At 34.8% G+C, this 26,794-nt stretch overlaps 1 protein-coding gene across 37 annotated transcripts in view; it reads right to left on the reverse strand.

Annotated features, from left to right (window-relative positions):
- The window catches only part of LOC112049969 (protein tramtrack, beta isoform), a 536,667-nt gene that overhangs the window by 372,025 nt on the left and 137,848 nt on the right, over positions 1-26,794 (reverse strand). Inside the window, exon 5 of one of the 37 annotated variants that reach the window (XM_024088174.2) lies at positions 24,733-25,315. The exons of the other annotated variants lie outside the window; for them this stretch is intronic. Coding sequence (XP_023943942.1) covers positions 24,879-25,315 — 437 coding nt within the window. The 3' untranslated portion in view covers positions 24,733-24,878. Of the gene's footprint in view, positions 1-24,732; positions 25,316-26,794 lie in introns of those variants that run through there. 37 annotated transcript variants of the gene reach the window in all.

Below are 26,794 nucleotides of genomic sequence, written 5' to 3' on the forward strand. Positions count from 1 at the left end.
AAATTTAATTAATTCATCGTCAAACAAGACAAACATCGTCAAAATTGGTTAATCAATCTATACTAATATTATAAAGCTGAAGAGTTCGTTTGTTTGAACGCGCTAATCTCAGGAACTACTAGTTCGATTTAAAACATTATTTCAGTGTTAGATAGCCCATTTATCCAGGAATTCTATAGGCTATATATTATCCCTGTATTCCTATGGGAACGAGAACCACGTGGGTGAAACCAGCGTCAGCTAGTGACGAAGATAAGAGGTAACAACCATGCGTTTTCTTTGAAAACTCGATTTTTGAAAAACGGGAACAACTTGAACTCCTTATGTCCAAAACCGTATTAAAAAAAATACAGATCTTTTGTCAAGAATGACTTTACTTTAGTATGTCAAAGTCCAAGTACTTGGAGTGATATAACCGCTGGTCTACACTAATTTAATCTTTATTAACAATCTATCAAAATAAACATCAACTCAACTGAGAAATGTCATTTACCTACTGTATGATATCCACGTAGGGTTGTCAGTAGGCACTAGATGACATTTGTTACATAGAATCCCAATTTCGTATATCATAACTGCTGAGCTCGAGTCTCTTCTCAGAAAGAGAGCGGTTAGGCCAATGCGCATTGGCAGACTTTACACATGCAGAGAATTAAGAAAATTTCAGGTTTCCTCACAATGTTTTTCCTTCATCGTTTGAGACTAGTGATATGTAATTTCTTAAAATGCACATAACTGAAAAGTTGGAGGTGCATGCCCTGGATTCGAACCTACACCCTGCGGAATCGAATCCACTGAGCAATCACGGCTCTTTATTTATTTATTATATTTATTTTATTTCATATATAATATCAACCAACATACGTCAAAGTTAGTGAATTAGCCGCGCAGGAATTGAAAAAAAAACGCCAAGTGATTATCCGACGATAATTATTAGTACAGAATAATATCAATGGTTATGATCACTGTGATATTTAACAATTTCGTCATCAACCGTAATGATCTTAGCCCGGCAGCCGACGCGGTCCTTATTGCAAATCCATCGAACCTTCGACCCCTTGCTCCCACTCCAGCGGTAGAACCTGTAGGTTCCCACTTGTATCACCCGGTTACCATTGCGGGATGTACTAAAAACCGCACCTAAAATTAAAACACAATACATTAAGACTCAAAAAAATTATCCTCAAATCCTTAGACTAATTAATTTATAGACCCGCAACACCTAACATTACTCCACTCCAAACATTAGCCACTTCTGTGACGTATGTGAGCGTAAAAACTAAGCTATAGTCTGGCAAGTTCGTTCATGACACTCCTAGATATGCGGGCGACGGTGGAAAGACAGGTGTGAAATCGTGCGTGCGGGGAAGTGAGGTGCATCAGTCGTGGGTTTTCACACGCCCCCCAACCCGCGCGGACCATCGGGAGTGTTACGAACGAAATCACCAAGCTATAATAACCTTCGCCGCCACGCACACGAGTGTACTTATCGTAGCGTAGCGATGCGTCAAGGGCTCCCGTTGCACATCCCATTTTATATGTGTCATAAATCTATACGACAAAGCACAATTAACCTATTTGTTATTGAACTGTATGAAATGTTTAGAAATAAGTTAACCTTTTTAAAAAAAAAGTTTTTTATTTTATAAAAAAATGTACTTAAATATGAAGTAAAATTAGTCTAGTATACTTATACTATACGAGTACAAGTATCCTTGGGAGAGAGAACCCGCAGTAGCAGAGTTGCAAAAGTCATTCAAACAAGTGATTGGCAACTACAGAATCCAACGTAACCCTTGGTTCTTGCCCATAGGCTATAGGTTTGCTGGTATACTATTTACTAGATGTAAACAAAAAAATAATCAACATTTTTGTTTTTGTTTTTTTTTTATTTAACGAAAAATACATTTCATTTCAAACAACAACAAAACAAAAAAAATTATGAACGCAAAAAGTATCAAACAAATAAACAAACATAAAAACCAACCGTATTAGAAAAAAAAATATTAAGTACTAACTAAGCCCTCATTCGCACGAGAGTTATATTACCGGACGTTAAAAAAGCGTTCAAATTATAGTATGAAGTTAATTAAAGTCTATTTCCAACGCCCAAAATTGAAAATGCAACACAGCTCGAAAAATACCGTTGTTTTAAAAACGCTGTCGTGTGAACATATACTTGGGAATGCATCTGTTGTATTTGAACGCTTTTTTAACATCCGTTAAAAAAAACTCTCGTGCGAATGAGGGCTAACAATCGACCGTAACTTCACTCGCACGGAAACCGTTGACCCTTATAACTTTAAAAATTCTGACAGCATATTATTCATCATATTTCAATCAACTGAACCAAAATGTAAACAAATTATAAAAGACCTAACAAAACACTCTATTTGTTGGTGACAACTCTATAAATAAATTCTTAAATTAAAAAAAAAATGTAAATATACAATCAATGATTATGCTCATCGTTACACTTAACTATCACCCCATCGATAGTCCAGAGCGTTGCTAAGCAACCATTATTGTTCTTATTACAGATCCACCTCGCCTTGGGACCTCTGCTCCCAGACCACTTCCTGAACCGGTACTGACCGCACTGGATCACTGGATTGCCGTTTCGAGAATACACGAACATGGGGTCTGAAATTTTACACAGGATGTTTTTAAAAAATAAATAAATTTTATTTATCAAAAAAGTATTTTTTTTTATTAATACTACGGATGGACGCCCGCAATTTCGTCCGCCGTTAGAAACCTCTTGCAAAACCCGTTCTGACTGTAAACTACCCCCCTGCCAAATTTCATCAGCTTTGCACGTCAAGTGGCTCTCGAGATTTCCTGAAAAGTGACCTCATTTCATCATCATCATCGTCATCATCATGAAAAAAAAAGTTTTATTCTGCAACACTTTATTAACAAATTTTTAGAAAGTTATCTCAATGATTGTGTTCATGACAAAATTGTATGATCTCATCATTCATAGTGATGATGGTCGCTCTGCATCCGTAGCCCGCCTTCACACAGACCCAACGTCCTCGAGCGCCCTTTGAACGACTCCATTTGTTGTAGCGATACGAGCCAATCTCTATGACCGGCTTCCCGAACCTGGATTGAGTAAATATGGCGTCTTCTGCTGATAACTCTGAAAAGTTTGTAGCTCTTATTATTTTTTATAATAACTTTATTGCATAGGTACATGAAAACAGAATAATTTCCCTACAGAAATTTAATTTTCCCGTGATAAAAAGTAGCCAATGTGTTCTTCCAATGTATATACTGTCGCCATTGCAAAATTTATGGACATATAAATTATGCTAGTCAGAATGATTTAAAGTAAAGGATGAACTTTGACCCTTAGTTTAGTAACCTGTAAAATGTATTCTCTTTATAAGTAATATTAAACAGTAGGTGCTATTTTCAGAAAAAAAACATCCAGACCATTTGAGGCCTCTTAAAAGTCGTAAATTGAAATTCTCTAGATGCATGCTCAGAATCGTGATATTTGTGGACGTCCATCGGCTGATATGATGATGATGATGATGATGATGATGATGATGAAAACTCTTAACATTGCTTTTTACCGCAATGCCTATCAGCCTGATCTATCTCTTAAAATGTTGTCCACATAACAAGTAACAAACTTTCTGTAAAAGATATTATAATCGCTAGCTTTGACATGGCTTCTCTGCACGCGGTTATCATAAATAGATTAAAAATAAGAAAGAAGCTTCGTGGCTTATATACAATTCGTTATCAACCCATATTCGGCTCACTGCTGACTCGGGTCTCCTCTCAGAATGAGAGGGGTTAGGCATATAGTCCACCACGCAGGCCCAATGCGGTTTGGCAGACTTCACACACACAGAGAATTAAGAAAATTCTCAGGTTGCAGGTTTCCTCTCGATATTGTCCTTCGCCGTATGAGACACGTGATATTTAATTTCTTAAAATGCACACAACTGAAAAGTTGGAGGTGCATGCCTCGGACCGGATTCCGACCCACAACTCCCGGAATCGGAGGCAGATGTCATGTCCACTGGGCTATAACTGACTCAATACAAATACTGACTAAATATACAATTAGGTATCTGAAATAACGTGTATCACCAATTAAACACAGTTAAGTTTATATACTAGTGATGGGTATTAAAATGAAACCACAGTAATCAATAATTTTTGATATATTTTTTTTAAACACTATTTTTTATATTCAGTTATCATTTATTTAACAAGTGCTGACCATTAAAACATGGTAAGCACATCGATTGGTCACATTGTAGACAATATGTGACGATTTTTTTGGTGTTTCTGGCTGCCTGCACGTTTTAACGTGAGACGTAGTTTATGGTAACAGCCTGTGCAACGTTTTCTTTTATTACCATGTTGGAAAATATGATTTGTATACTTTCTCGTAGGATTTCCTACAAATACATATAAAAATACTTAAAAAATATATACTCAGAGGCACAATTATCCGCCCACTTTAATATGACGAGAGTATATTGAAGTCATGACCTATGGTTCCGAAACTTGGTCGCTACCCATATTATGCCTCCTCATAAGAAGGCTCAAAGTCACACAGCGGGCTATGGAACGAGCTAAGTTAGGAGTATCTCTGCGTGATCGAATCAGAAATGAGGAGATCCGCAGAAGAACCAGTCACCGACATAGCTCAACGAGTTGCGAAGCTGAAGTGGCAATGGGCGATGCATATAGTTCGAAGAGCCGATGGACGTTGGGGTTTCAAAGTGCTGGAATGGCGACTCCGCGGTGGAAAGCGCAGTGTTGTCGACCCCCAACTAGGTGGACTGACGACATCAAGCGAGTCACAGGTATTCGCTAGATGCAGGTGTCTCAGTGTCGTGATGTTTGGAAGTCCCTACAAAATGCCTATGTCCTGCAGTATGCAGGACGTCCATCGGCTGATATAATGATTGTGATAATGATATTGAAGTCGGCGGATAATTGTACCTATGAATACATTTAGTAGAAGCATAACTCTCTATCAAAGCTCGTTCGGGGAAGCATGCTAACTATTATTATTACTGCAAAACACTATTGCTATATTCCTGTAAAAAAATAAATATTTAAATTCAAAATTAATTTATTTCAAGTAGGCTTTGTTTACAAACACTTTTGAAACGTCAAGTTTGACTATTTGTGAAGACTCTACCATCAGTTCGGCAGGCAGGTTCTGCTGACAAGAGCCGTCAAAAAATCAACAGTTGCTCTTTTAAAAAAGAAATCAGAAATTAATGTCTTAAAGTAAAGAGTATTGTTGTCAGTGCACTTACAGGCAAATCAGGCCTCATGACGCATCAGAACAGAATCGGTATCATACATTTTGTATGCGACGCTTCAGAAGCCATGACGACATGTCACAACACATAAGTGTAAACGTTGCCATACAAAATGTATGATACCGATTCTCTTCTGATGCGTCACGACACGACACGTCAGATAAATATAAATCGAGCTTAAAAATAGTACTTGGCTTGAATTAATTGGTTAGACATATTTAATTTTATGTCTAAATCTAAATTAACCATTAAAAATCCCATTATTAATTTTAGAATCATATAATTCGTTGCAATTTTATCAACTAAAATATATATTCTTGAACTGTTGATAAACTTACTTATAATAATAAATAAACGTATACTAATAAACGTGTAATATTATACGCTATAAAGTGAGTTAAAAATAATCACCTACACAACGCTTCTTATGTCCAACAACTACCATTGAGATTTTAAAGCGCTAGATAATGATTCATATATAAGGCTTAATACACAGAGCACTCTCTACCTATGAGCTACTTTAATAATAATCATCATCATCATCATCATCGCCTACAGCCTATTCTGAAAGCCAGAATCATTCAATCAACAGGCCTCTAGGCCTGGCCGAGAGCTCCTCTCTGCTATAGCAGTTGATGGTATCTAGAATAGTCCACCGCTGTACTTAGAGGCGCTACAGATCTTAAAACTTTAACTGTTAGTCCATTGAAATGTTACAATTTAAGGACCGAGTATTGCGTTTTTTAGAGGACGCAATTTAATTTTTGGGAGGTGTGTGGAAGGTCAATAGAAGCTTAACCTCAAGTTTGTGGGGTCGCCGCCACCCTTGTCACCCGGCCGCTATCTTGAGAAAGGGGTGAAAACAGATATTTCGCGATATCTCAGAAACTATGCATCTTACAAAAAAATTGTAAAGTCATAATTTGTAGCAAATTGTTTTGCCTACAAATAACTTTTTGCCCTAAATTAAAAATTAAAAAAGTTATATGCAAAAAAAGTGAGAAAAGTTTTATTTACAGTTTCATCATGCTTTTTCAATTTAACATTTGAATGCCCATTACCGAATTGTTGTTCAGTAATTCGATTTAAAAACAAAATCGAAAGTACCGTTTTAGCTAATTGAAATTATAATCAAAATCATTAAAAAAAATTGTACAGTTAAAACTGACGGACACTACACTACACATGGACGATTAACTGAAAAGTTAGACTTCAGTCAAACCTGTTGGTCTGTAGCACGGGTAAATCCTCATTCGCACGAAGGTTTTTTAACGGACGTCTAAAATTCAAATACAACAAATGCATACCCAAGTATATGTTCACACGACAGCGTTTTTAAAACATAACGTTTTTTATTTGAGCAGTGTTGCATTTACAATTTTGGGTATTGGAAATAGACCTTCATTTAACTTCAAACTCTATTTAAACTCTTTTAACGTCGGTTAAAAAACTCTCGGGCGAATGAAGGGTAAAGGGTGATAATATTTGTTAGACAACGGTCAATAAAACAATTTACTGCTTACAAAATTATTGTGTTATCTATCAATCTACTTTGAATTTACATTTTAAGGCCATATAATTGATGGTCTCAATATTTATATATTATTAATATTTTTTTCATTAATTTTAGTTATTACTTACTTTACTTTAACTACATATGTTTTCTGTGCTTTAACTATGACTTGAATAAATTAACTTTTGGATACACAGATGTGGGTTTAAACCATTTTAAACCTGTAAGTCATAAATTGTACACAACTGTTTTTAATAATAAATATAAATTTAGGCACTGGTGATTCGCTCAGTATTTGATGATTTCAACGAGACATTTAATTCCAATCAAGAAATACAAATAAAACCATCACGGTTATTTTATTATTATTTATATGTTATAAACAGCCTTCATTTAATACTTTCTGAGGTAATTCACTTATAAGTTTCTATCCTGGTTTTATAGTTAAACTATAATATCATCTTTGTGAATATTACGAATAACAAAATAAAAAAGTATACAACTGCTGTCAAATAAAACATAAAGAAAACTAGTTAATTGTTTTTTTCTAAGACATAATTATTTTTTTATTTAACACAATTAATTTTCTCTAATCTTCAAATATGCGAAAAGCTTGTCTTATCTTGTACCTATAATAATTATTAAGCTAAAAGTATATAGAACAATATTACAAACCATAGAGTTACCTTACTGCTCATAATAAAATTAGATTTCAAACATCACTGAACCTAAATAAAAAATAATACTGATAAATTAAATATGTATTTTAAATGCGTGACGCACGTGACGCGTTTTTTACAGAGTAAGTACAGCAGTAAAAGTAGGCGCCACTTTAAAATCATTTATGACTATTGTAAGGTCCATTGTCCTTACTGTAATAGCAGTAAGTCACTGTCTCACCCCTACACTATTATACAATATAATGGCCAGCAGCACACGTCCGCCTTCTCTCGATGCCAGAGACAGACTGTCTCTCCAACTACCGGTGTATATATACACAAACACTACAAGTATGATATACGATTTGTAACTAAATATAGACGTTCTTAACACATTTTCTATACTATCAAACAATGGAGTTAATATGTTTAACACCATGGAAATCTACCTAATAAATGCCTATAGTTGCCTACTTATAAAATACATGCACCCGCCTTATGATATAGTAGGGTGATAAGCGCTTTTGCAGAGGCAAGAAACTTAGTAGATTCCATACCTGACGTATTGTCAGCAATCGCTGCCTTACCACTTAAGCGCAATTTCCTTTTCTTTGGGACAGATTAACTTCGTCAAAATTCATCCTTCGCCACTGGTAGGCAGTGCGTTTTTGCGTCTAATAAGTGCACGCCCATATTCCCACCCACTACTTTGGACCCAGTGTACGTAGAAATACACATTATTTATTGGTCACACTAAGATAGTAAGTATGCGGGGTAGTGTTTAGTATCAATGTCTGCAGCGGCTAGTGACGTATTATAATAGTCGACTGCCGAGAAAGTATATTCAGGGTAATTTGACCCTTGACACTGCTGTAATACGGGTTGGCGGGCTTAGGATGATAATATTAAAGTATTTTACGATCACTCATCAGAAGCTAACGATAAAGACCAAAACCGACCTTAATGTTCTCTCCTCATGTGAGACATGAGGGTGTAACACCACCAACTTCCCAAATTTGGAAAAAAGGAAGGTTCAGTATTAAAAAATCAGACCTGGATATCGAACCCAGGACCTTGTGATCCGGAGCTATATGAAGTAACCACTGAAACAACAAGGCAGTTGTTTCAAAGCTCTAAAATGAAAATGAACGGCTGACTTTATATCAGGTATGGAATTCACTTACAGTTAAATTTAATTCTAACAAACATTAAAGCTTTTAAGTAGGACATAATTAATTTAAATGCAATACAAATCACACCACGGTTTATAATCTAAAAGTACTGACCGGCGTTATGGGATAAATCAGGCACCCTGTTAACAATTTAACGTATTTGACAAACTTGATTTTTCACTAAGCAATGTTTGTCAAACGCTTTAAACAAAGCCACAGACGATCAAATTGTTTGACAAACACGTTTGATTTGACGAACAGTTTGATCGTTTACAGGGTCACTCTTTGCTAAAGACTTTGGTATACGTAAAGACATGTTCATTGCGTATTATATTACGCCTCATCGCACCTGTCAGTACTCCCCGTAACAATGTTAATCCTCATTTATATGGAGAGAGTTTTCCGTGCGATTTACTTACGAATTATGACGTGAAATTATTCACCAGTGACCTATTTAGTTCAATACATCTAGTAAATACCTCTAGAATAGTAACTTATTTATATGTATTTCGAAACACAGAAAATCATAAGAAAAAATCTAACGAACACATACTCATTTTTACTAGAATATCAGTAGTTGATAAGGCAAGGGCAACGTGTAAAGCTACAAACATTACTATCACAGATTCGTAATTACATTTAAAAACAAACCTTTCAGGTACAAGCCGAAAAACCCGCCCATCTAAATGAGGATTGCACTATGTAATTATTTTTTTTTAATTATCGCAGATCAATTAAATGTGCGTATGAAAGTTTCTAGAGCGTATAATGACGTTGTCTATGGTTGTCACGGTCGCTCTACAACCGGATTGGTTCTTGACACATGTCCATCGCATATACGGCGGCTTGCTGTAACTCCATTTGTTGTATCGGTACTGTCCGACAACCATCACGGGGTTCCCGAACCTTGTTTTCTCGAACCTTACACCTTAAACGAAAAATTTGGATGCTATAATGGCTGGTTCACATTTATTTAGTAATCGGAATTATATGATGAGAAATTAATGATGTATTATTATGAATGATACTACTATCTACATTACTCATAAACTTAGTCATTCTCGTTTTAAAGGGTTTCTCTTATTATCTCTAATATAAATTGTATTTAAAATACAAAACATATGTTTATCCAACCATTTATTAAATGCAATATACAGCTCGTGCGGATTAACTTGACTCGAAAGATGTTAGTATTATGTTTGTTTGTGCCAGGTGTCAAGTTAATATGCACGAGTTATATCTATTAAACAATTAAACAATGTATTTTTTAATAATATCAGAGTAAACAATGAAAACGAAAGACAACACATATCTAAATAAGACATTAATCTAGTACTGACCCTTGTTAGACAATTATTTTCGCAAAATTGCTGCAACAACTATGATTGCAGTAATTTTACAACTGGGCCTCGAATGACTGGTAGTAGTTTTTATATTAAATAAGGAAACATATCAAAACAATTAGGACACAGCTCGGTCTGTAAAAAAATTATGGGCGCCATCTTGATATAACTCAAAAGCTTGGGTTTTTATTTTATTTATTTCGTTTTACTTCGTTACATTTATTCACTTTAATAAATTTTAATAAAATCCTTGTATTTTTTAAAATTTTAATGATACGGGGTACAAGAGTGGACCTAAAATGGACCATCTCCTTTATAAGAGTTATGTCAATGATTATGGGATTGTTTCATTAAAATAACTCGATCGTACATAGTGACCAAAATAGCGCGGCACCCAGAAGGGGCCTTGTTACAGCACCAGTGGCCCCGTACTCCCTTGCTAGTGCTGCGTCGGTTATATCTGTACCCGCCTAACTCTATGACTGGTCTGCCGTATCTCGACTCTGTGAATACTGGAACACCTACGAGTACAATAAATGTACTTAAATTGTATATAAATTAAGAGTATGCTAATAATAAATGGTGACAGATTTAAACAAGCAATGTACTATAGTAGGACTAGAAATGAATGAATCCAAAACAAAAGTAATGTCAACTATCAACAATAATACCAATATTTATATCAATAACAAAATCATAGACAAAGTTGATAAATTTATATATTTGGGACAAACTCTGACACTAAACGATTACAATAATATGGAACAGATTATAGATAGACGTATAGAAAACGCTTGGAAAAGATTTTGGTCGCTAAAATTTATTTTTAATAACAAAAAAATTAAAGTGGAGATGAAAGGAAGAGTTTTCAACTATTGTATTTTACCCATACTTACCTATGGCTCACAAACATGGTCATTAACAAAGAAAACTGCAATTAAAATGAAAGTTGCACAAAGGAAAATATATATATATATATATATATATATGCATATATAATAATAGTAATAAATAAATAACCAGGCTATAATAAATAAATAAATAAAATAGTAAAGCAATTTTGTAAAAGGAACAGGGTATCTGCGATCATTACTTTCGGAGCTACAGGGATTTATAGAGTCAGATTTGCGGCGCTGCCCCGGATCCCCGAAAAACGCCCCATACAAAATGGTACGAACTAGTGACGTCAAAGTAATGTAATGATCGTTAGATTTGTATGTGCGTTCAAACAAAATTACTAATATCGTTGTTATTTGTGCGTTTATGCTTATAGTTCATATATTAAAAAATGTCACATTTAATGTCAGGAAGCTAAAACTGTATGAATTTTCATCTAATTACGATAAAAGATTTTTAATAGATTTTGAAATTTTATAATCTCTATTATTTTGCAAATATCCAGACAATCTTTGCTTTTGTATGTATAAATTAGTTAACACTGACCTTATTTACCCGAATGTATTATAAAAATCAAATTATTCAAACGTAGTCATCATCCCCAATATTATGACTCGTGTAAGTGTTAATTTACGCAAGCAGCACGTTGCCAACGGCAGCTGGCAACTGCTACACAGACCGCTACACAGGCCGCCGAGACGTTGCCGACTGCAGTCGTCGGTAGCAGTTGCTGCTCGTTTAAATGAACCCTTAAGGTGTTGATAGACTTGAGCATTCACTTGATGAGCTTTCGTGCGAATATTACATCACAGGAAAATACGAGAACATTTAGAGAGTATTCCATCGAGCATTCTGGCAAGGCACCCTCTTCTATTTTCTTTTTTTTTTAACGTCAGACATCTTCATGAAAAATATCTTTGACGAGCATCGAATAGAGCATTCGCTAGAATTCTCAAGATGTTCGTAGATGTTCGTTGTTCAATTCGGCAAATATAAAAACGGCGAATGCTCGATGTTCTGTTTCAAATGAATGCTCTTGTCTATCAACACCTTTAGGCTACTAACATTTGTAATAATCCGCTTTCTTTCTTCTGAACATCAACAGTTATCGAATACAATATGCCATCAAAAACAACACTTGTAAAATATACCAATTCTAGAACAACTGGTTCTACCGTTAAAAGTTGTGAGATCCATGTAATACCAAGTCGGTTAATTTATTCAGTCCGTAATAAAGGGCCTTCTGTCTCAAGTTGTTACGTAATTAGCTAACCTAACAACATATATATATTTTTTTATATTTTAAACCAATTAGCAAAGAGCGACCAGGATCCCTCGGTAAAACTAATAAAACTTTAAAAGAAAAGATTAAACATACTTTATTTTCATCATATTTGTTACTATTTAGTCATTCCATGGAAACATTTAATGTTAATGAGTGTGGTTACCACTAATTCTAATTATCTCATTATTAAAAGTCACGATGGTGGCGCGACAATTGGCTGTAGATACTTTATTGCAATGCCAGTAGCCACGTGGACCCCTGCTGTTGCTGCGACGGTAATACCGGTATCCGTTTAGCACTACAACTGGTTTCCCATATCTGGACCGGGCAAAACATGCTTCTGAAAAGTAACAATTTTTGCTCAAAACATTAACAATTTTTGTATGTTGTTTGCTGCCAATATTCTTATCATCATAGTTTTAAAAAATTAAATATCACGTGTCTCAAACGGTGAAGGAAAAACATCGTGAGGACACCTGCATACCAAAAATTTTTCTTAATTCTCTGCGTGTGTGGAGTCTGCCGATCCGCATTGGGCCAGCGTGGTGGACTATTGGCCTAACCCTTCTCTTTCTGAGAGTGGACTCGAGCTTAGCAGTGAGCCGAATATAGGTTGATAATGATGCTTCTTCAAAGTACCATTTTGTGAAAATTTATTTGTCCTTTTTAATTTTTAACAATGTCAATAAAAACAAAACACTATTAGATATTAAAAAAACCAGCCTTTCCGTTGAGTGCCCAAGCAACAGGTGGTCAGGGCTCAACATGAGGAACCTCCTCACAATACGTGCCGTCTCAAGAATCACTACCCCCTGTATCCGACCCTTGATCCAACAGTTAAGCGAAAGGTTCTTATTACTAGCTGACTTTATAAAAGGAGGAGGTTCTCATTATTGTTTAAAGCGAAATTCGAATCTCAACCCTTACTTTCTAGCAAACATTGTTATTTCCACAGAACAATCAAAAGTTAGCGCTGTGATGAACGCTGGTTTGGCAAATTTTGTGAAAAAAAAATACGCCAAAAATACGAAAACTAACAAAATATATGGGAAATGCTATTGACGTGATCAACTTATCGATCGGATCTGTCGTTCCCATAGTTTGTACGTTTTCGAAGCGTTAGCGTTCGCAGAAAAAGAATCAAACTCATTTACAAAAATATATTCTTTTATTTTCTAAAAACAGTAATACATTTTTATTAAAACAACATTTACATTTTATAAAATAATTATAAAACGCGAAATTAGTGTAATTAATATCTTCTTTTATAATTATTTTAATTTTATTAGTTCCCTAGAAGGTTTCATGGACCTTCAACTCACTTGGAGTTTGAAGAAGAAACCTTGACTAATTTTTAACGACGATGCTACTTTACCTTCATAGTGTTTTATTACTTAGGTATCAGAGTCATACTCATAGGTATGTTGGGTGCTGTAAGTCTGCCAATGCTGCTGTGCATGTCATGCATGTAATTCTCATACATATTGTTATTTTTCGAAGCGTTAGCGTTTGTGGAAAGAGAATCGACATGCCACATGGCTACAGGCCCAGATTAACTTAATAAACCATATGAACAACCCTAGTGCGCGAAGTGCCTTAGAAACTTCAATTAACGGAAACCTCTACTGTTGCTTTTTATTTGTGATTATGTTTGTTTTTAATATTGATGATAGCATTATCTACTTTCTACAAATGCTAACGCTTCTAAAACTAACAAAATGTATGGGAATGACATGCTATTGACATGTCACGTTGTCAAGTTTTTTTTAAATCTTTATTTTAAGGAGCTGAGTTCATTTTGGACTATGCCGCTCCGTAAGGCTGCCAGTTGTCGATCGGATCTGTCATTCCCATAGTTTGTACGTTTTCGAAGCGTTAGCGTTTGTAGAAAAAGAATCGACGTGCCATATGGCTACAGGCTCAGCTGGCCTATTTACTATTTTGGTCTTTATTATCAACTTAATATAATAAACATCAAATCAACTGACAAAATGTCACCTACCTACTATAAGATATGCACCAGTAGGCAGCGGATGACATTTGTTACATAGAATATCAATTTCGCATATGTCAACTAGCATACGTCAAAGATAGTGAATCAGCATGCCGGTTAACTGAAGAAACCATATTAACAACGCTAGTGTGGGAAGTGCCTTAGACACTTCGATTATGCAACGGTAGCCTGTGTTGTTGTTTTTTATTTGTGATTATGTTTGTTTTTAATATTAATGATTGCATTATCAATGGTTGTGAGTATAGCTCGACAGCCTGATCTTGTTTTATTGCATTGCCAGCTGCCACGGCTACCGCGACTGTCACTTCGCCGATAAAATCGGTGACCGTTGAATACTATAATCGGTTTACCCAATCTTGAAAGTGTGAAAGTGGCCTCTGAAAAATAAAAAATGAAATTTTACTCAAAATGACAAAAGAATTGTACTTACTAATATAAGTATGTACTAATAAAAAAAACACAAATTATCACTAATGTAGATTAGTATTTAAAGTACTGCGCCGATACTAATCTTTAATTAGTATTTTACTCGAAATAAGAAAATAATTGTACCTACTAATAAAAGTATGTACTATGTATGTAAAAAGAAAAAGAACACAAATTTCCAGAAGTAGCACAACGCAATAAAACTCGAAAAGTTTTAGTGAAGTATATCTAAACAAATACTATAAAGAGGTAAAGTTTGTAACAGACAGACTTCCGCGGACGGGCATCGGCTATTATACATACACTCGACGCTACGCTTGCGCTACGCTTGCGTTACGCTTGTGCTACGCTTGCGCTACGCTTGCCCTACGCTTGACGCTACGGTTGACCAGGGGAGTAAGCTGGTTAGTGCGTTGCGAAAGGTGTAATCGGGCGAGGCGATAATCCGTAGAGAGAGAAAGATAAAGAAGTTTTACTTCAGTCGTGTAGTCTAAACCACATTCGTTTTTTACAGTTTGACTGTTATTATTATTAGTTATTACTATTGTTTGAAGCGAAAAATGATCTCAACCCCTACCTACTTTAAATTAAGCAATATTGATTCCACAGAGCAATCAAGCGTATAAGCTAGCGCTGTGATCAACTCCATCGCTGGTTGCCAAATTTTGAAAAAAAAATTACGAAAACAATTTACAAAAATATCATATTATAATTTTATCTTAAAACCATACAACATTTTTAATAACATAACATTGACATTTTATGAAATATGTAATTACAAAACGATAAATTAATTACATGCTTGCTTTTATTAATTGTTCCCACAAAGCTTTCTTCTTCTAACTTTTTTTTTTTTTTTTTTTATTCTTTACAAGTTAGCCCTTGACTACAATCTGACCTGATGGTGATGATGCAGTCTAAGATGAAAGCGGGCTAACTTGTTAGCTAGCCACGGCCGAAGCCTCCCACCAGCCACTTCCTCCTTTAAACGCAGACAAAAGCCTGTCCTATATGTGATCTTATTTTAATCGATGAATCTACGTTCTCTTGACCATTTTTCACTTAAATTAAATCAGTACTCACACGTATATCGGGTACTAGTCTAAACACTGCTTACTCCATTGCCAATTCTTAAAAATTCAAATCGTTCGTTATCAACCCATATTCACTCTCTGCTGAGCTCGAGTCTGAGAGGAGTTAGGCTAATAATCCACCATGCTGGCCCAATGTGGATAGGCAAAATTAAAAACTCAAATACTCTCTTGAAAAATATCATAATCGGAGTCTTTTTGATTAATAATGCTACGGCCACCTCTACTGTTTCTTTTTACTAGTGATTATGTTTGTTTTTAATACTCATTATTTCATTTTCAATGGTTATAAGTATGGCTCGGCAACCTGAAGATGATTTGTTGCAATACCAACTGCCGCGCGTGCCTCTGCTGTCACTACGGCGACAATATCGATGACCGTTCAATACTATGACCGGTTTTCCAAATTTTGATAGCGTGAAAATTGCATCTGAAAAATAATTACGAAAAAATTATAAATGTTTATTGTATTTAAATATAAAAAACACGAATCAACACTAATAGAGATTAATATAAAGAACTGTACAAGTATTGGAGATTTTGTAACAAAGTGTCATCATTATTAACCCATATTCGGCTCACTGCTGAGCTCGAGTCCCCTCTCAGAATGAGAGGGGTTAGGCCAATAGTCCACCACGCTGGCCCAATGCGGATTGGCAGACTTCCTTCCGTTCGAGACACGTGATATTTAATTTCTTAAAATGCACACAACTGAAAAGTTGGAGGTGCATGCCCCGGTCTGGATTCGAACCCACACCCTCCGGAGTAGGAGGTAGAGGTCATATCCACTGGGCTATCACGGCTATGTAACAAAGTGTGACTCACTTCAATCTTTTAACAAAATTAATAATTTTATTTAAACGTTCTCATTTAATTTCTTTGGAATCATGATCACATTCAGCTAAACACTCAGGGCATGTAAATAATGTAGATCCACCTTTAATCACACTATCACGCTAATATTATAAAGCTGAAAGTATGTAAGTGTGTAACTGTGTAAGTATGTTAGTTCCTCTTTTACGCTGCGGCAACTGAAGGCAAGCTGGTAGATTTTACTCTGGATTAACACACAGGCTACTTTCATGCCGAAAAAATCCATGGTTCCCGCGGGATTTGTGAAAAACTGAATTCTACGCAGACGAAGTCGCGGGCGTCCGCTAGTACATCCATATTGTGCTCAATTATTATTAACAACAAAGCACGTTCTCGTGATGATATCAATCTTGGATTTGGCAATAATGTTTCAGGTGCATTTATCTCAAAATTTACTTGCTGAGGTTGTTCATGATCACAGAACTTAGGACATAAAGGTTCATCATAACTAGACGAAATATTTTCTCTTACAGATTAGTTCATCATATTAGTTATTAACTTTTTCTTTTTGTAGGATTTGTGTGAGTATTCCCTCCAAGTTTTACGAACTTGCATTTTTTCAAAAGCAGACATTTCAGAAACTAGTTTTTGTTTGCCAGGTTCTCGCAGCTTTTCTTATTTTTGCTTCCGTTTTTCTAATTCAGCCGCCAACCTCTGAGGGTCGTTCTTAATTTTTTCAGCTATCCTTTTCTTTTCTTATATTCCTTCTTTGGTCTGTTTCTTTTTTGGCGCCAATTTTCCTGTGTAACAACAGATCGACTAAATGTTTGTTTCTTTTAATCCGACGTATTGAAACAATTATAAAAACACTAGCACATAGACCACAACTAAAACTAAATAACTGTAGGGTATATGTACAAATTACGAGACCAACTTTATCTAAAGTAAACGTATCACGACACACTTTGAACTACAATTTGTAAGAGGCACGCTGCAGGATCCTGAGAATTCAGTACTTTGAACAGTCATTTTGTTCAGAAAAGAATTCTTAAGAAGAAGTCTTAATATTTTAGTGACTATCTAGAAACAATTGTAATTAATAGTATTCCATCCAAAAAAATGTTATTCAATCAAATTTATGTAAAAATTATTCAAAATTTTTGTCATAATTTGGCTGAGACGCCAAAAATTCCTTAGTTTGTAGAACAACCCATATATCATTAAATAAAAATAAAATAAACGAAATTTTAGTAACTTCTCTAAATATTTTTCTTTAATAAATAAATCTTTATTACCGGTAAAAACTCACAGTTATATAGAAGTATAATAATGTATAATGAGTCATAAGTTTAATTAAACTTAAATATAAAAGGTATCAGAATTGTAAAACTAAAAATAAAAATAAAAAGTCTTAAAGAAAATAAAGATTTTTTTGAGTGATGAACCCCAATTTTTCTGTACCATAAATAGCATAAATAAATTATAATGAAAAAAAATATAAAAGTTTTGGCGACCCTAATGGGTATGAACATTATTTTTTTTAATTATAACATCGTCAATAGTTACAACAGTAGCCCGACATCCGGAGTTCTTCTTAGTACAAATCCATGAGGACTTCGGCCCTCGGCGATAGTTGAGACTGTATCGATAATTGTCTATGCAGAGAATCTGCCTCTCAATGGACTTGGTCGACGGTACGAAGTGGGGACCTAGTAAATAAATATAATATAGTTAAATAATCATCATAAATCAAATCATCATAAAAATGATTTTTCGCAATCCAAATTTAACAAACAAATAATATAAAAAATACAAAAAAACGTCATATTTTTATCATCATTATCATTGTTATCAAACAAACTTTATCTCTTTAGATTGTTTTAGTATGGATTTTTACAACCTTGACTAATGATTGTGATCAGATATTTTCATGATGGTCTGGTCGATGGTTAGTATACCGGCTTTACACCCTCGCCTCTTGAAGCAGCATCTCCAGTGAGTTTTGGCTCCATGCGTCGTGTGCTTATAGAACTTAAAACCACCATGGATTAAGCACTGGGAGCCTTGACGTGTTATAAAAACTGGAATTTTGTAACATTATTCATCATCAAAATCTTGAAACTTTAATACCCACAATAGAACTAAGCCTAGCATCTTTTATGAGAGAAGTTTGTAGCATAACAGTACGGGCAATTTCGTTATTTTCATTATAACACAAAATCGCAGAACCGATTTTTATGAAAATTAAATAGGACCAATCTGGAAGTATACTCTTTCAAACAAAAAAAGAATTTTCAAAATTAACTATGAAATGACGAAGTTATCAGTAACAAACATTAAAAATTAAAAAAAAAACATACGCGCAATTGAGGACCTCTTCCTTTTTTTAAGTCGTTTAAAAACATATTCAAAATCAAAAACGTGTTTTTATTTATTTTAAAACAAAACTAGACTTACGATTTTACTTACATTGTAGTTAGGAACACAATTAATAACAATGATTAACATCCAATCTTATGTTACGACTGAGGTATTTGTTTTAAAGACGTATCTTATATACTAATGCATAAAACAGTGCCTAATATGCAAAGTATGTTTACTGCATAAAATAATATATGTCAAAAACGAAGAATTTGTTTTATCAAAATAATTAATTCTCAGAATTGTAACACTTTAATTTCTCTAACGCCAGTCACACACGATCAAGTTTACTGTAAAATTTGCGGCGCGCTTAAAGATTTCATCATCATCATCATCATTATTAACAACCCATATTCGGCTCACTGTTGAGCACGAGTTTCCTCTCATAATCTACTTCAGACTTAGCACACGTGAGATAATTTTCAGATGGTTTCCTCACGATGATTTTTCTTCACAGATTGAGACACATGATGTTTAATTTATTAAAATGCACACAACTGAAAATTCCGGTCCGGATTCGAACTTACGCCCACCGAATCGATGATATAGGGATTTGAAAAATGAAAAAAAATATATTGATAAAAATACGGTTTTGATTTTTTTTTCACTATCATATTACTAAGCGCTCTGCTAGAAAATCAATCGTGAGTAACTAATCTTATCAGCCGATAGGCGTCCACAGCTGGACATAGGCCTCTTGCATGAACCTCCAAGCACAACGGACTCGATCTGCCAGCATCCAGCAGCGGCTCCCTGCAACCCGCTTGATATCCTCGGTCCACCTGGTGGGGGGTCGATCAACACTGCGCTTTCCAGAAAGCGCAATCGTGAGTGGTGGCGTAAAATAAACGACACGATTACATGACGCACCCATCACTTATATACCTATCCAACGGACGCCCTGTAATCTTTCAGCCCCTATTTCACCCCTTCTATTTATATTTTGTTTTATATATAATAAAAAATCCACTAATCATTTAACATACTTAAATATAATCCAAAACATGAACGATTTATATAAAAAAATCTTGTATTGCTGTTTGTACATAACCACTAGCAGACGCTCGCGACTTAATCCGGCCCTATCGCAAAATGAAAATACCTAACAATAAACTACCTCACTGCCAAATTTTATCTTTGTACATCAAGCGGTTTTCGAGATTTCGTGACGAACGATCGCATTTATATATCAAGATTCATTGATCCTAGTATTAAATATACCAAACCCAATAGGTTCCCGCGAGTTGAGTCTCCCCTACCACCAACCGGATCATAATGGTAGGCGTCCACAGATCCACATCATACCTATCGGACGCATCAGTCAGTGGACACGCTCGTATGATTTTCTATACAAAGAAGTATAGAAAGTTATACAACACTGATCCACATTTTACGGATTGCATCAAACGGATTTTATCTACCGTAAAATTAAAATTCCGTCATTATGCCGGCATCATACGATGCGTCCGATACTTAGGATGCTGATAAGTGGACACCTACGTTAAATAATTATTACACACTCGTAGTATAAAATGAAGTCGCTGCCGCTGTAAGTACCTTCTATTCAACGGCTATTAATGCAGTTTGCAGCACTTTATAATGCGATTCAAGGGAAAAGTGTATATGTAATAAAAGTACATATATCTATATTATAGTACAGAAAATATATCAGACATTTAAAATGCAAAGGCACAGCGGCTGACGGGCCGTACGTTTCGTCCCGTTTGGCAACAGTCGGCATCGCACGGTATGCCATAAAGATATCTTGCAGTATCTAATTAAAATATTGGTAGCAACAAAGCACCCGTGCGAATCTGGGCAGGTCGCTAGTAAATTTATAAATGGTCATGATCTGCAATAGTGCTCACAATATAATCATTCTCCGTAAATATTCTGGCTTTACAAAATTTTCGACGACATCGCCAACGCACTGGATCTTTCATTTTTTTTCGTTCAGTCGATTTCACAAATTCATACGTGCCGATTTTGATTATGTATCTACCGCGATTGTTCACGCCGTAAACTGGAACTGGAAAGAAAGCCATGCAAATGCAAAATAAAAATAAAAATAAATGAACTACCCATATAATAATATAAATATAATGAAAAAAATAGACAGAAAAACAAAAGCTTAAGAGCTATACTAAAACCTGTCTTGATGAATACTGTTTACCAACATAGAAATTAAAGTGAAGGTACAAATTGCATGTCGTTTCATAACTAATTTATTTTAAATTGTGTATTGTTTGTTTATAAAATGTTATACAAAATATATTAACCATATCTAATTGTTCTAAGCTTATTAATCAAATTTATTTTCATTAATATTAGAACAAGTTAATTAGAATTATTATTAGGTGTGAAATGACTAGTGATTTATACCCTCATTTCTAATTTCTTTGTTGGTAAACAGTACTCATCAAAAAAGGCTGTAGTATAGAAATGAAAGAGACACATACACATATAAAACAAAAGAGTTTATTTATAAGTAGTTTCAACATAAAGCATAGAGTAGTTTAATATTTTATATATAGTTCGTTTATCAATGTTATTTTTATAAAAGGCGTTGTTCGTATAACAACGATATGGTAATATTTTAATCTCTCCTTTATTTAACTATTTTGACTTATTTAATTTTCAACAATTATTCCAATAAAACAATTACTATAAAATGCTAATAAAGACTAATACCTTAATATTAAGAAATAAAAATATATTATTAAAGATATCTCAAAGAGTACGTTAAAGAAGTATTTTTTGGCATCTGTTTATGTAAGTCTAATCAAATAAATTTTTAAAGTCGACGAAATGCTTTATCAAAATCTTAAATTATACTAGATGACGCCGCGCGGTTTCACCCGCGTGGTTCCCGTTCTAGTAGAATTGCAGGGATAATATATATTTTATACTAATAACTATGGGTCAACAACTCAACAAGGCCTGAAATAAACAGATTTTTTTTATTTATTTTTATTAAAAAAATTGTACAGTACAAATTTTTGTTCTAATTCTAAATTCAATTCTTACAAACACTTAAATATTTTTGAAATGCATATATCTTTAGTACCAAATATATAAATCAAATGATCGAATTCCAACAAAGAACCAGTTGTCTTGGTTGTCGGCTGTATTTATTTATTTTCTAGAATGAATTTTGAATAAACGAATTTTTGTTGTGAAATAAAGTAAACGCGTATAGTACAGTAGTATAGTTTTTTGACGGTCTCCGTGACGCAGTGGTAAGGGCGGAGGTCCTGGGTTCGATCCCCGGCTGGGCCGACTGAGGTTTTCTTAATTGGTCCAGGTCTGGTTGGTGGGAGGCTTTGGCCGTGGCTAGTTACCACCCTACCGACAAAGACCTACCGCCAAACGATTCAACGTTCCGGTACGATGTTGTGTAGAAACCGAAAAGGGGTGTGAATTTTCATCCTCCACTTAACAAGTTAGCCCGCTTTCATCTTAGATTGCATCGTCACCTACCATCAGGTGAGATTGCAGTCAAGGCCTAACTTGTAAAGAATAAAAAATAAAAAAAAACCCACCAAATGAGTTGTCGGGCCATCAATCGTTTCCCTACGTCTAGCTGCCTAGTCAGCGCATTATCAACTGAGTCATCAAAATTCGCATGTTGCATTGCATTGAACACTTTTTATTTGAACCTGGCCTTACAGCTCTGAGTTCTAACTCCTTTGAGCCTAGCACAGAACTAACCTTCGTACACGCATGTAGAAAAATAGTTTAATAATAAAAATACTTACTAAAAATTTGACAACCACTAAAAATATTTGACATTTATGAAAAAAAAAAAGCTGATAATTTTCTACAAGGTTCGTTATTTAGTTTGAAGAGAACCTTATACCTATATCCGTTTTTAATGATTGTGATCGTATTTAGTTTGAATGATTACGTCATCGATAGTGTAAACGACCGCTTTGCATCCCATGGGAGTCTTCACACATGTCCATCGGATCTTCGGCCCCATACACCGTAAAACTTTGTTATAGCGATGACTCCCCACCAATATTACAGGGTTGCCAGAACGAGTCGTCTCAAATTTAAGACCTGCAACACCAACACTGAATTAGAAGTCATCGATAGCTTGAAAAATATAATTTAAGTTCACACCACTATAACCAAATATACATCACTATTTTTTAATATCACAGTCGTAGTTTAAATATAAAAACTACAATGTTGAAAAAAATACATGTTAAATGAATAGATAGATATTCTAGTTCTATTATTTTATTATAGTTATCTATACATAGACTTATAAAATATGCAGACGGTATCTCGCTGTCAAACAACTGAAGGTAGTGGTAGAAGTGTAAAATGTATTGCCAAGTATACGAAATGAATGGCGATCTGTCTTCATATGTGTATCTGTGTGCCTTGCGGCGTGTAAACTCAGCGCCACAAAACATGTCCCGTAGACACGGCGCTAATTTCTTAATGGCGCTCATTGTTATTTGGTAATGGCGCTCTTTTTGCCGTTTGTGTAAAGCGCTATCAATTTTAGTTCAAGTTTTAGCCGCAAGAATTCTTTTGTGGCGTCGTAGAAGGTGCTTCACTGTTTAGTTCAGGAGACGGTATCTAGACTTATTATTACGTCTATGGTTACGTTAATAACTTGTACATCAATGTGTATGGGGCTCATTCGATATCTTCACAATCTCTTGGTCGACTGTAATAACAACGACTCGACATACAGACGGAGTTTTGACACAATTCCATCTCTGTCTCGGTCCCCTAGCACGAATCCTATTATAACGATATCCACCATGAGTCATCACCAGATTTCCAGTTCGAGTCTCTTCGAATTGTGGATCTGAAAAAAGAACTAATAGTCCTCAGCATCAAAATCAAAATTCGTTTATTCTCTTAATCATAAGTTGGTTTTTCGTGGAGTTTGGCTCGCACCGCTTTGCAAGAACCAGGGCCCTGACTGTTATTGGTATTTACTATTTATATATGAGACTTTTATTATATAACCCTCGTATGGGTTCGAAACTAGTTAGGCATACTTCGAAGTTATATCACGGGAGTTTGAGCCAAGTTTTGTAATAAACTATCGGATGCTCGCGACTTCGTCCCCGTGGAATTCACTATGGAACTATGGAAGAAACTATGGACTTTTCAGGATGCAAAGTAGTCTATGTGTTAGTCCAGAGTAAAATCTATTTAAATTCCAAATTTCAGCCAAATAGCTTCAGTAGCCAAAGCACAAAGGAGGAACAAAGACATTTATTACAGTTCGCCTGTGATTGGATATGAATAACACTAACGATAGTTTAAATTCCAAAAAAGGGCTAATTTGTCTTAAATTAAAAAAAATTAAAGAGTTAAAGTTTCTGAGGTTGTAGGGGTAACTGGAGATTTGGACCGATTTAGAAAATTATTTTACCAATAGATAGATACGTTATTTATGAGTATCATAATATATTGTTATCCCTGTATTCCCACGGAACGGAAACTACGCGTGTGAAACCGCGGGGCGTCTGCTTGTATAATAGACCACTGCAGGGTCAGGAATCCTTTTTATAGGAAAAGATGATGGTGCTATTTGACTCTAGTGACAGATACTTCAAGATATTAACAATAATAATAATCACCGGGTTTCCTCTTCGAAGCACGAAGCTGTAACCGCGGCATCTTCAACTCTGGACTGCTATAAAATATTTAGGTAAGAAAGAAAACTCAAAATTTCATAACCCGACTCAGTATTCGAGCCCAGGATCTAAAGATGCATAGGAATGGAGGAGAGGAAAGAAATACAAAATGAATACAATACTCAATATTGTTTTCTGTTTAATCGTTAAATACAAAACTGGAATGATACTACTTTTTATATCGACTAATTTAATGACTGTTAGTCCATCGCTCGACACACGAAAGGACTATTTGTTACAAGGACTCAAGGACGAATAGACTACACACAGTCCTACGTTACACGGATAAATACATCGTCGTAGCTAATGATAGGCTTTCGCTGTATTTTTTCAAGAATATGGTTATGTGACAAATCAAACGACGAAATATATAAACATTTTCCGTCTGCAGTTATTTTAACTTTAAAAAAGGCTTGGCAACCATCTTTTCCTTTTCCTCCATTAATACACCAATATTTAACCATCTTGTATCGTAATACGTCATTCATATATTTTTTCGAACCTTGTCGTCTGGATTTCTCTATGGAGATAGAGTCTCGTATGTAAAATACAGAGTTAGTATTTGCTTGAAATTCTTTCACTCTATTTTTTAAGTCATCATATGAATGAAATATTTCATTTATTTCTAAATTTTTATTAAATGTTTTTGCTTGATTGTTCGTGTTTTCTTGTAAATATTCTACTTCGATGACGTCATTCTGGCCAGTATCTAATAAATTAAGTGATCAATTATAATATAATAAATATTTTTTAATTATTCTTATAAACACAGTAAGTATTTTAATACGTATAATAAAAAATAATAGTAAACACGGTATGTAGTACCAACATATCGATGAAATCCAAATTATTTGAAATAATTTATTTTGTTTACAAACAAACATTTTTTTGTAACATAATTTCCATATGTAAAAAAATAGATTTTCATTTAAATAAACGATTATTTAACGATTAAATCATAAAATAAAACACTTGCAGCATGTAATGTACAAAACATGTCATTATATATTTTTTAAGTAATTAATTTACTCAATAATTATTTATTTTACAATTAATTTGAAAATTCTCATATCTTGCACTAAACACGAGCTCGAGCTGTTTTCAGCCCAGCGCATTGGTGACCTACCACGCGCTTTTGTGCCCGACACCTTTCCTTGCACCACATCAATGGAATGGATCTTGGCTAGGATGCCTTAAAAATGGTTATGTGGTTCATTGAACCTCTTTACAACATATCCGTCCACCGTGACGATAGACACGCGGCATCCAATGTTAGTCTTCACGCAGCTCCATCTGATCTTTGGCCCGGTGGACCGCCTCTTTCTATTGAAACGGTACGCCCCAAGTATCATTACCAGATTCCCAGACTTGGTACTTTCAAATATCGGCACTGAAATGCAATAACATTAAATCATTAGATTAATAAATAAAATGATAAGTACTCGTAAGCCAACGGTAAGGTCCAAGTAAAATCACCTTTCAACTTCTGGTTATTTCTGTGCTCTGAAATATGCGCAAGGTAATTGCATGGTAATTACATCAAGGGATAAAAAACGATACGCGAAAGGTATCGTCACGATATTGCATCAGTACTGCAACGAGAGCAAAACATTATAAAAATATAGGTGGTATTAGTTTTAAATCTAAAACTACTTTGCTTTGTTGTATTTATAGTTTCGTCTTTGCAAATAACGTTAGTTATTTCTAATAGTAACGTTTTTTAGTTTCTAGTCGTGATTATGAGTCAGTTGCAGGACGACGGCTTCCCCGTCGATGGTCTTGATGAAAGCTTTGCATTTAGTGCGCGATCTGACCGAGCACTGCCATCTTGTCATGACACCGACAGTTCTGTCTTTCGAGAAACGATAATTACCCACAAGCAGCATATGCGTCCCACGGTTAGTAGTGTGTACTTTAATTTCTGCGAACAAGGATAAACTTGAATACCAAAACTGTTTCGATTCAGCAGAAAGCAAAAAAATGTTGGCTAAGGGCCGACACCATCTGCATGCTAATTTAGTAACTTTGACGTATGTTAGTTGATATATATACGAAATTGAGATTCTTTGTAAAAATGCTTACTTGTGGATAGTAGGTAAATGCCATTTTGTCGATACATGAAATGACATGTTGATTTGATCTTTATTTTTATATTTTTAATATTATATATATATATATATATATATAT

The sequence above is a fragment of the Bicyclus anynana genome, chromosome 10, assembly GCF_947172395.1.
Source record: "Bicyclus anynana chromosome 10, ilBicAnyn1.1, whole genome shotgun sequence".
In the NCBI taxonomy this organism is placed as follows: Eukaryota; Metazoa; Arthropoda; class Insecta; order Lepidoptera; family Nymphalidae; genus Bicyclus; species Bicyclus anynana.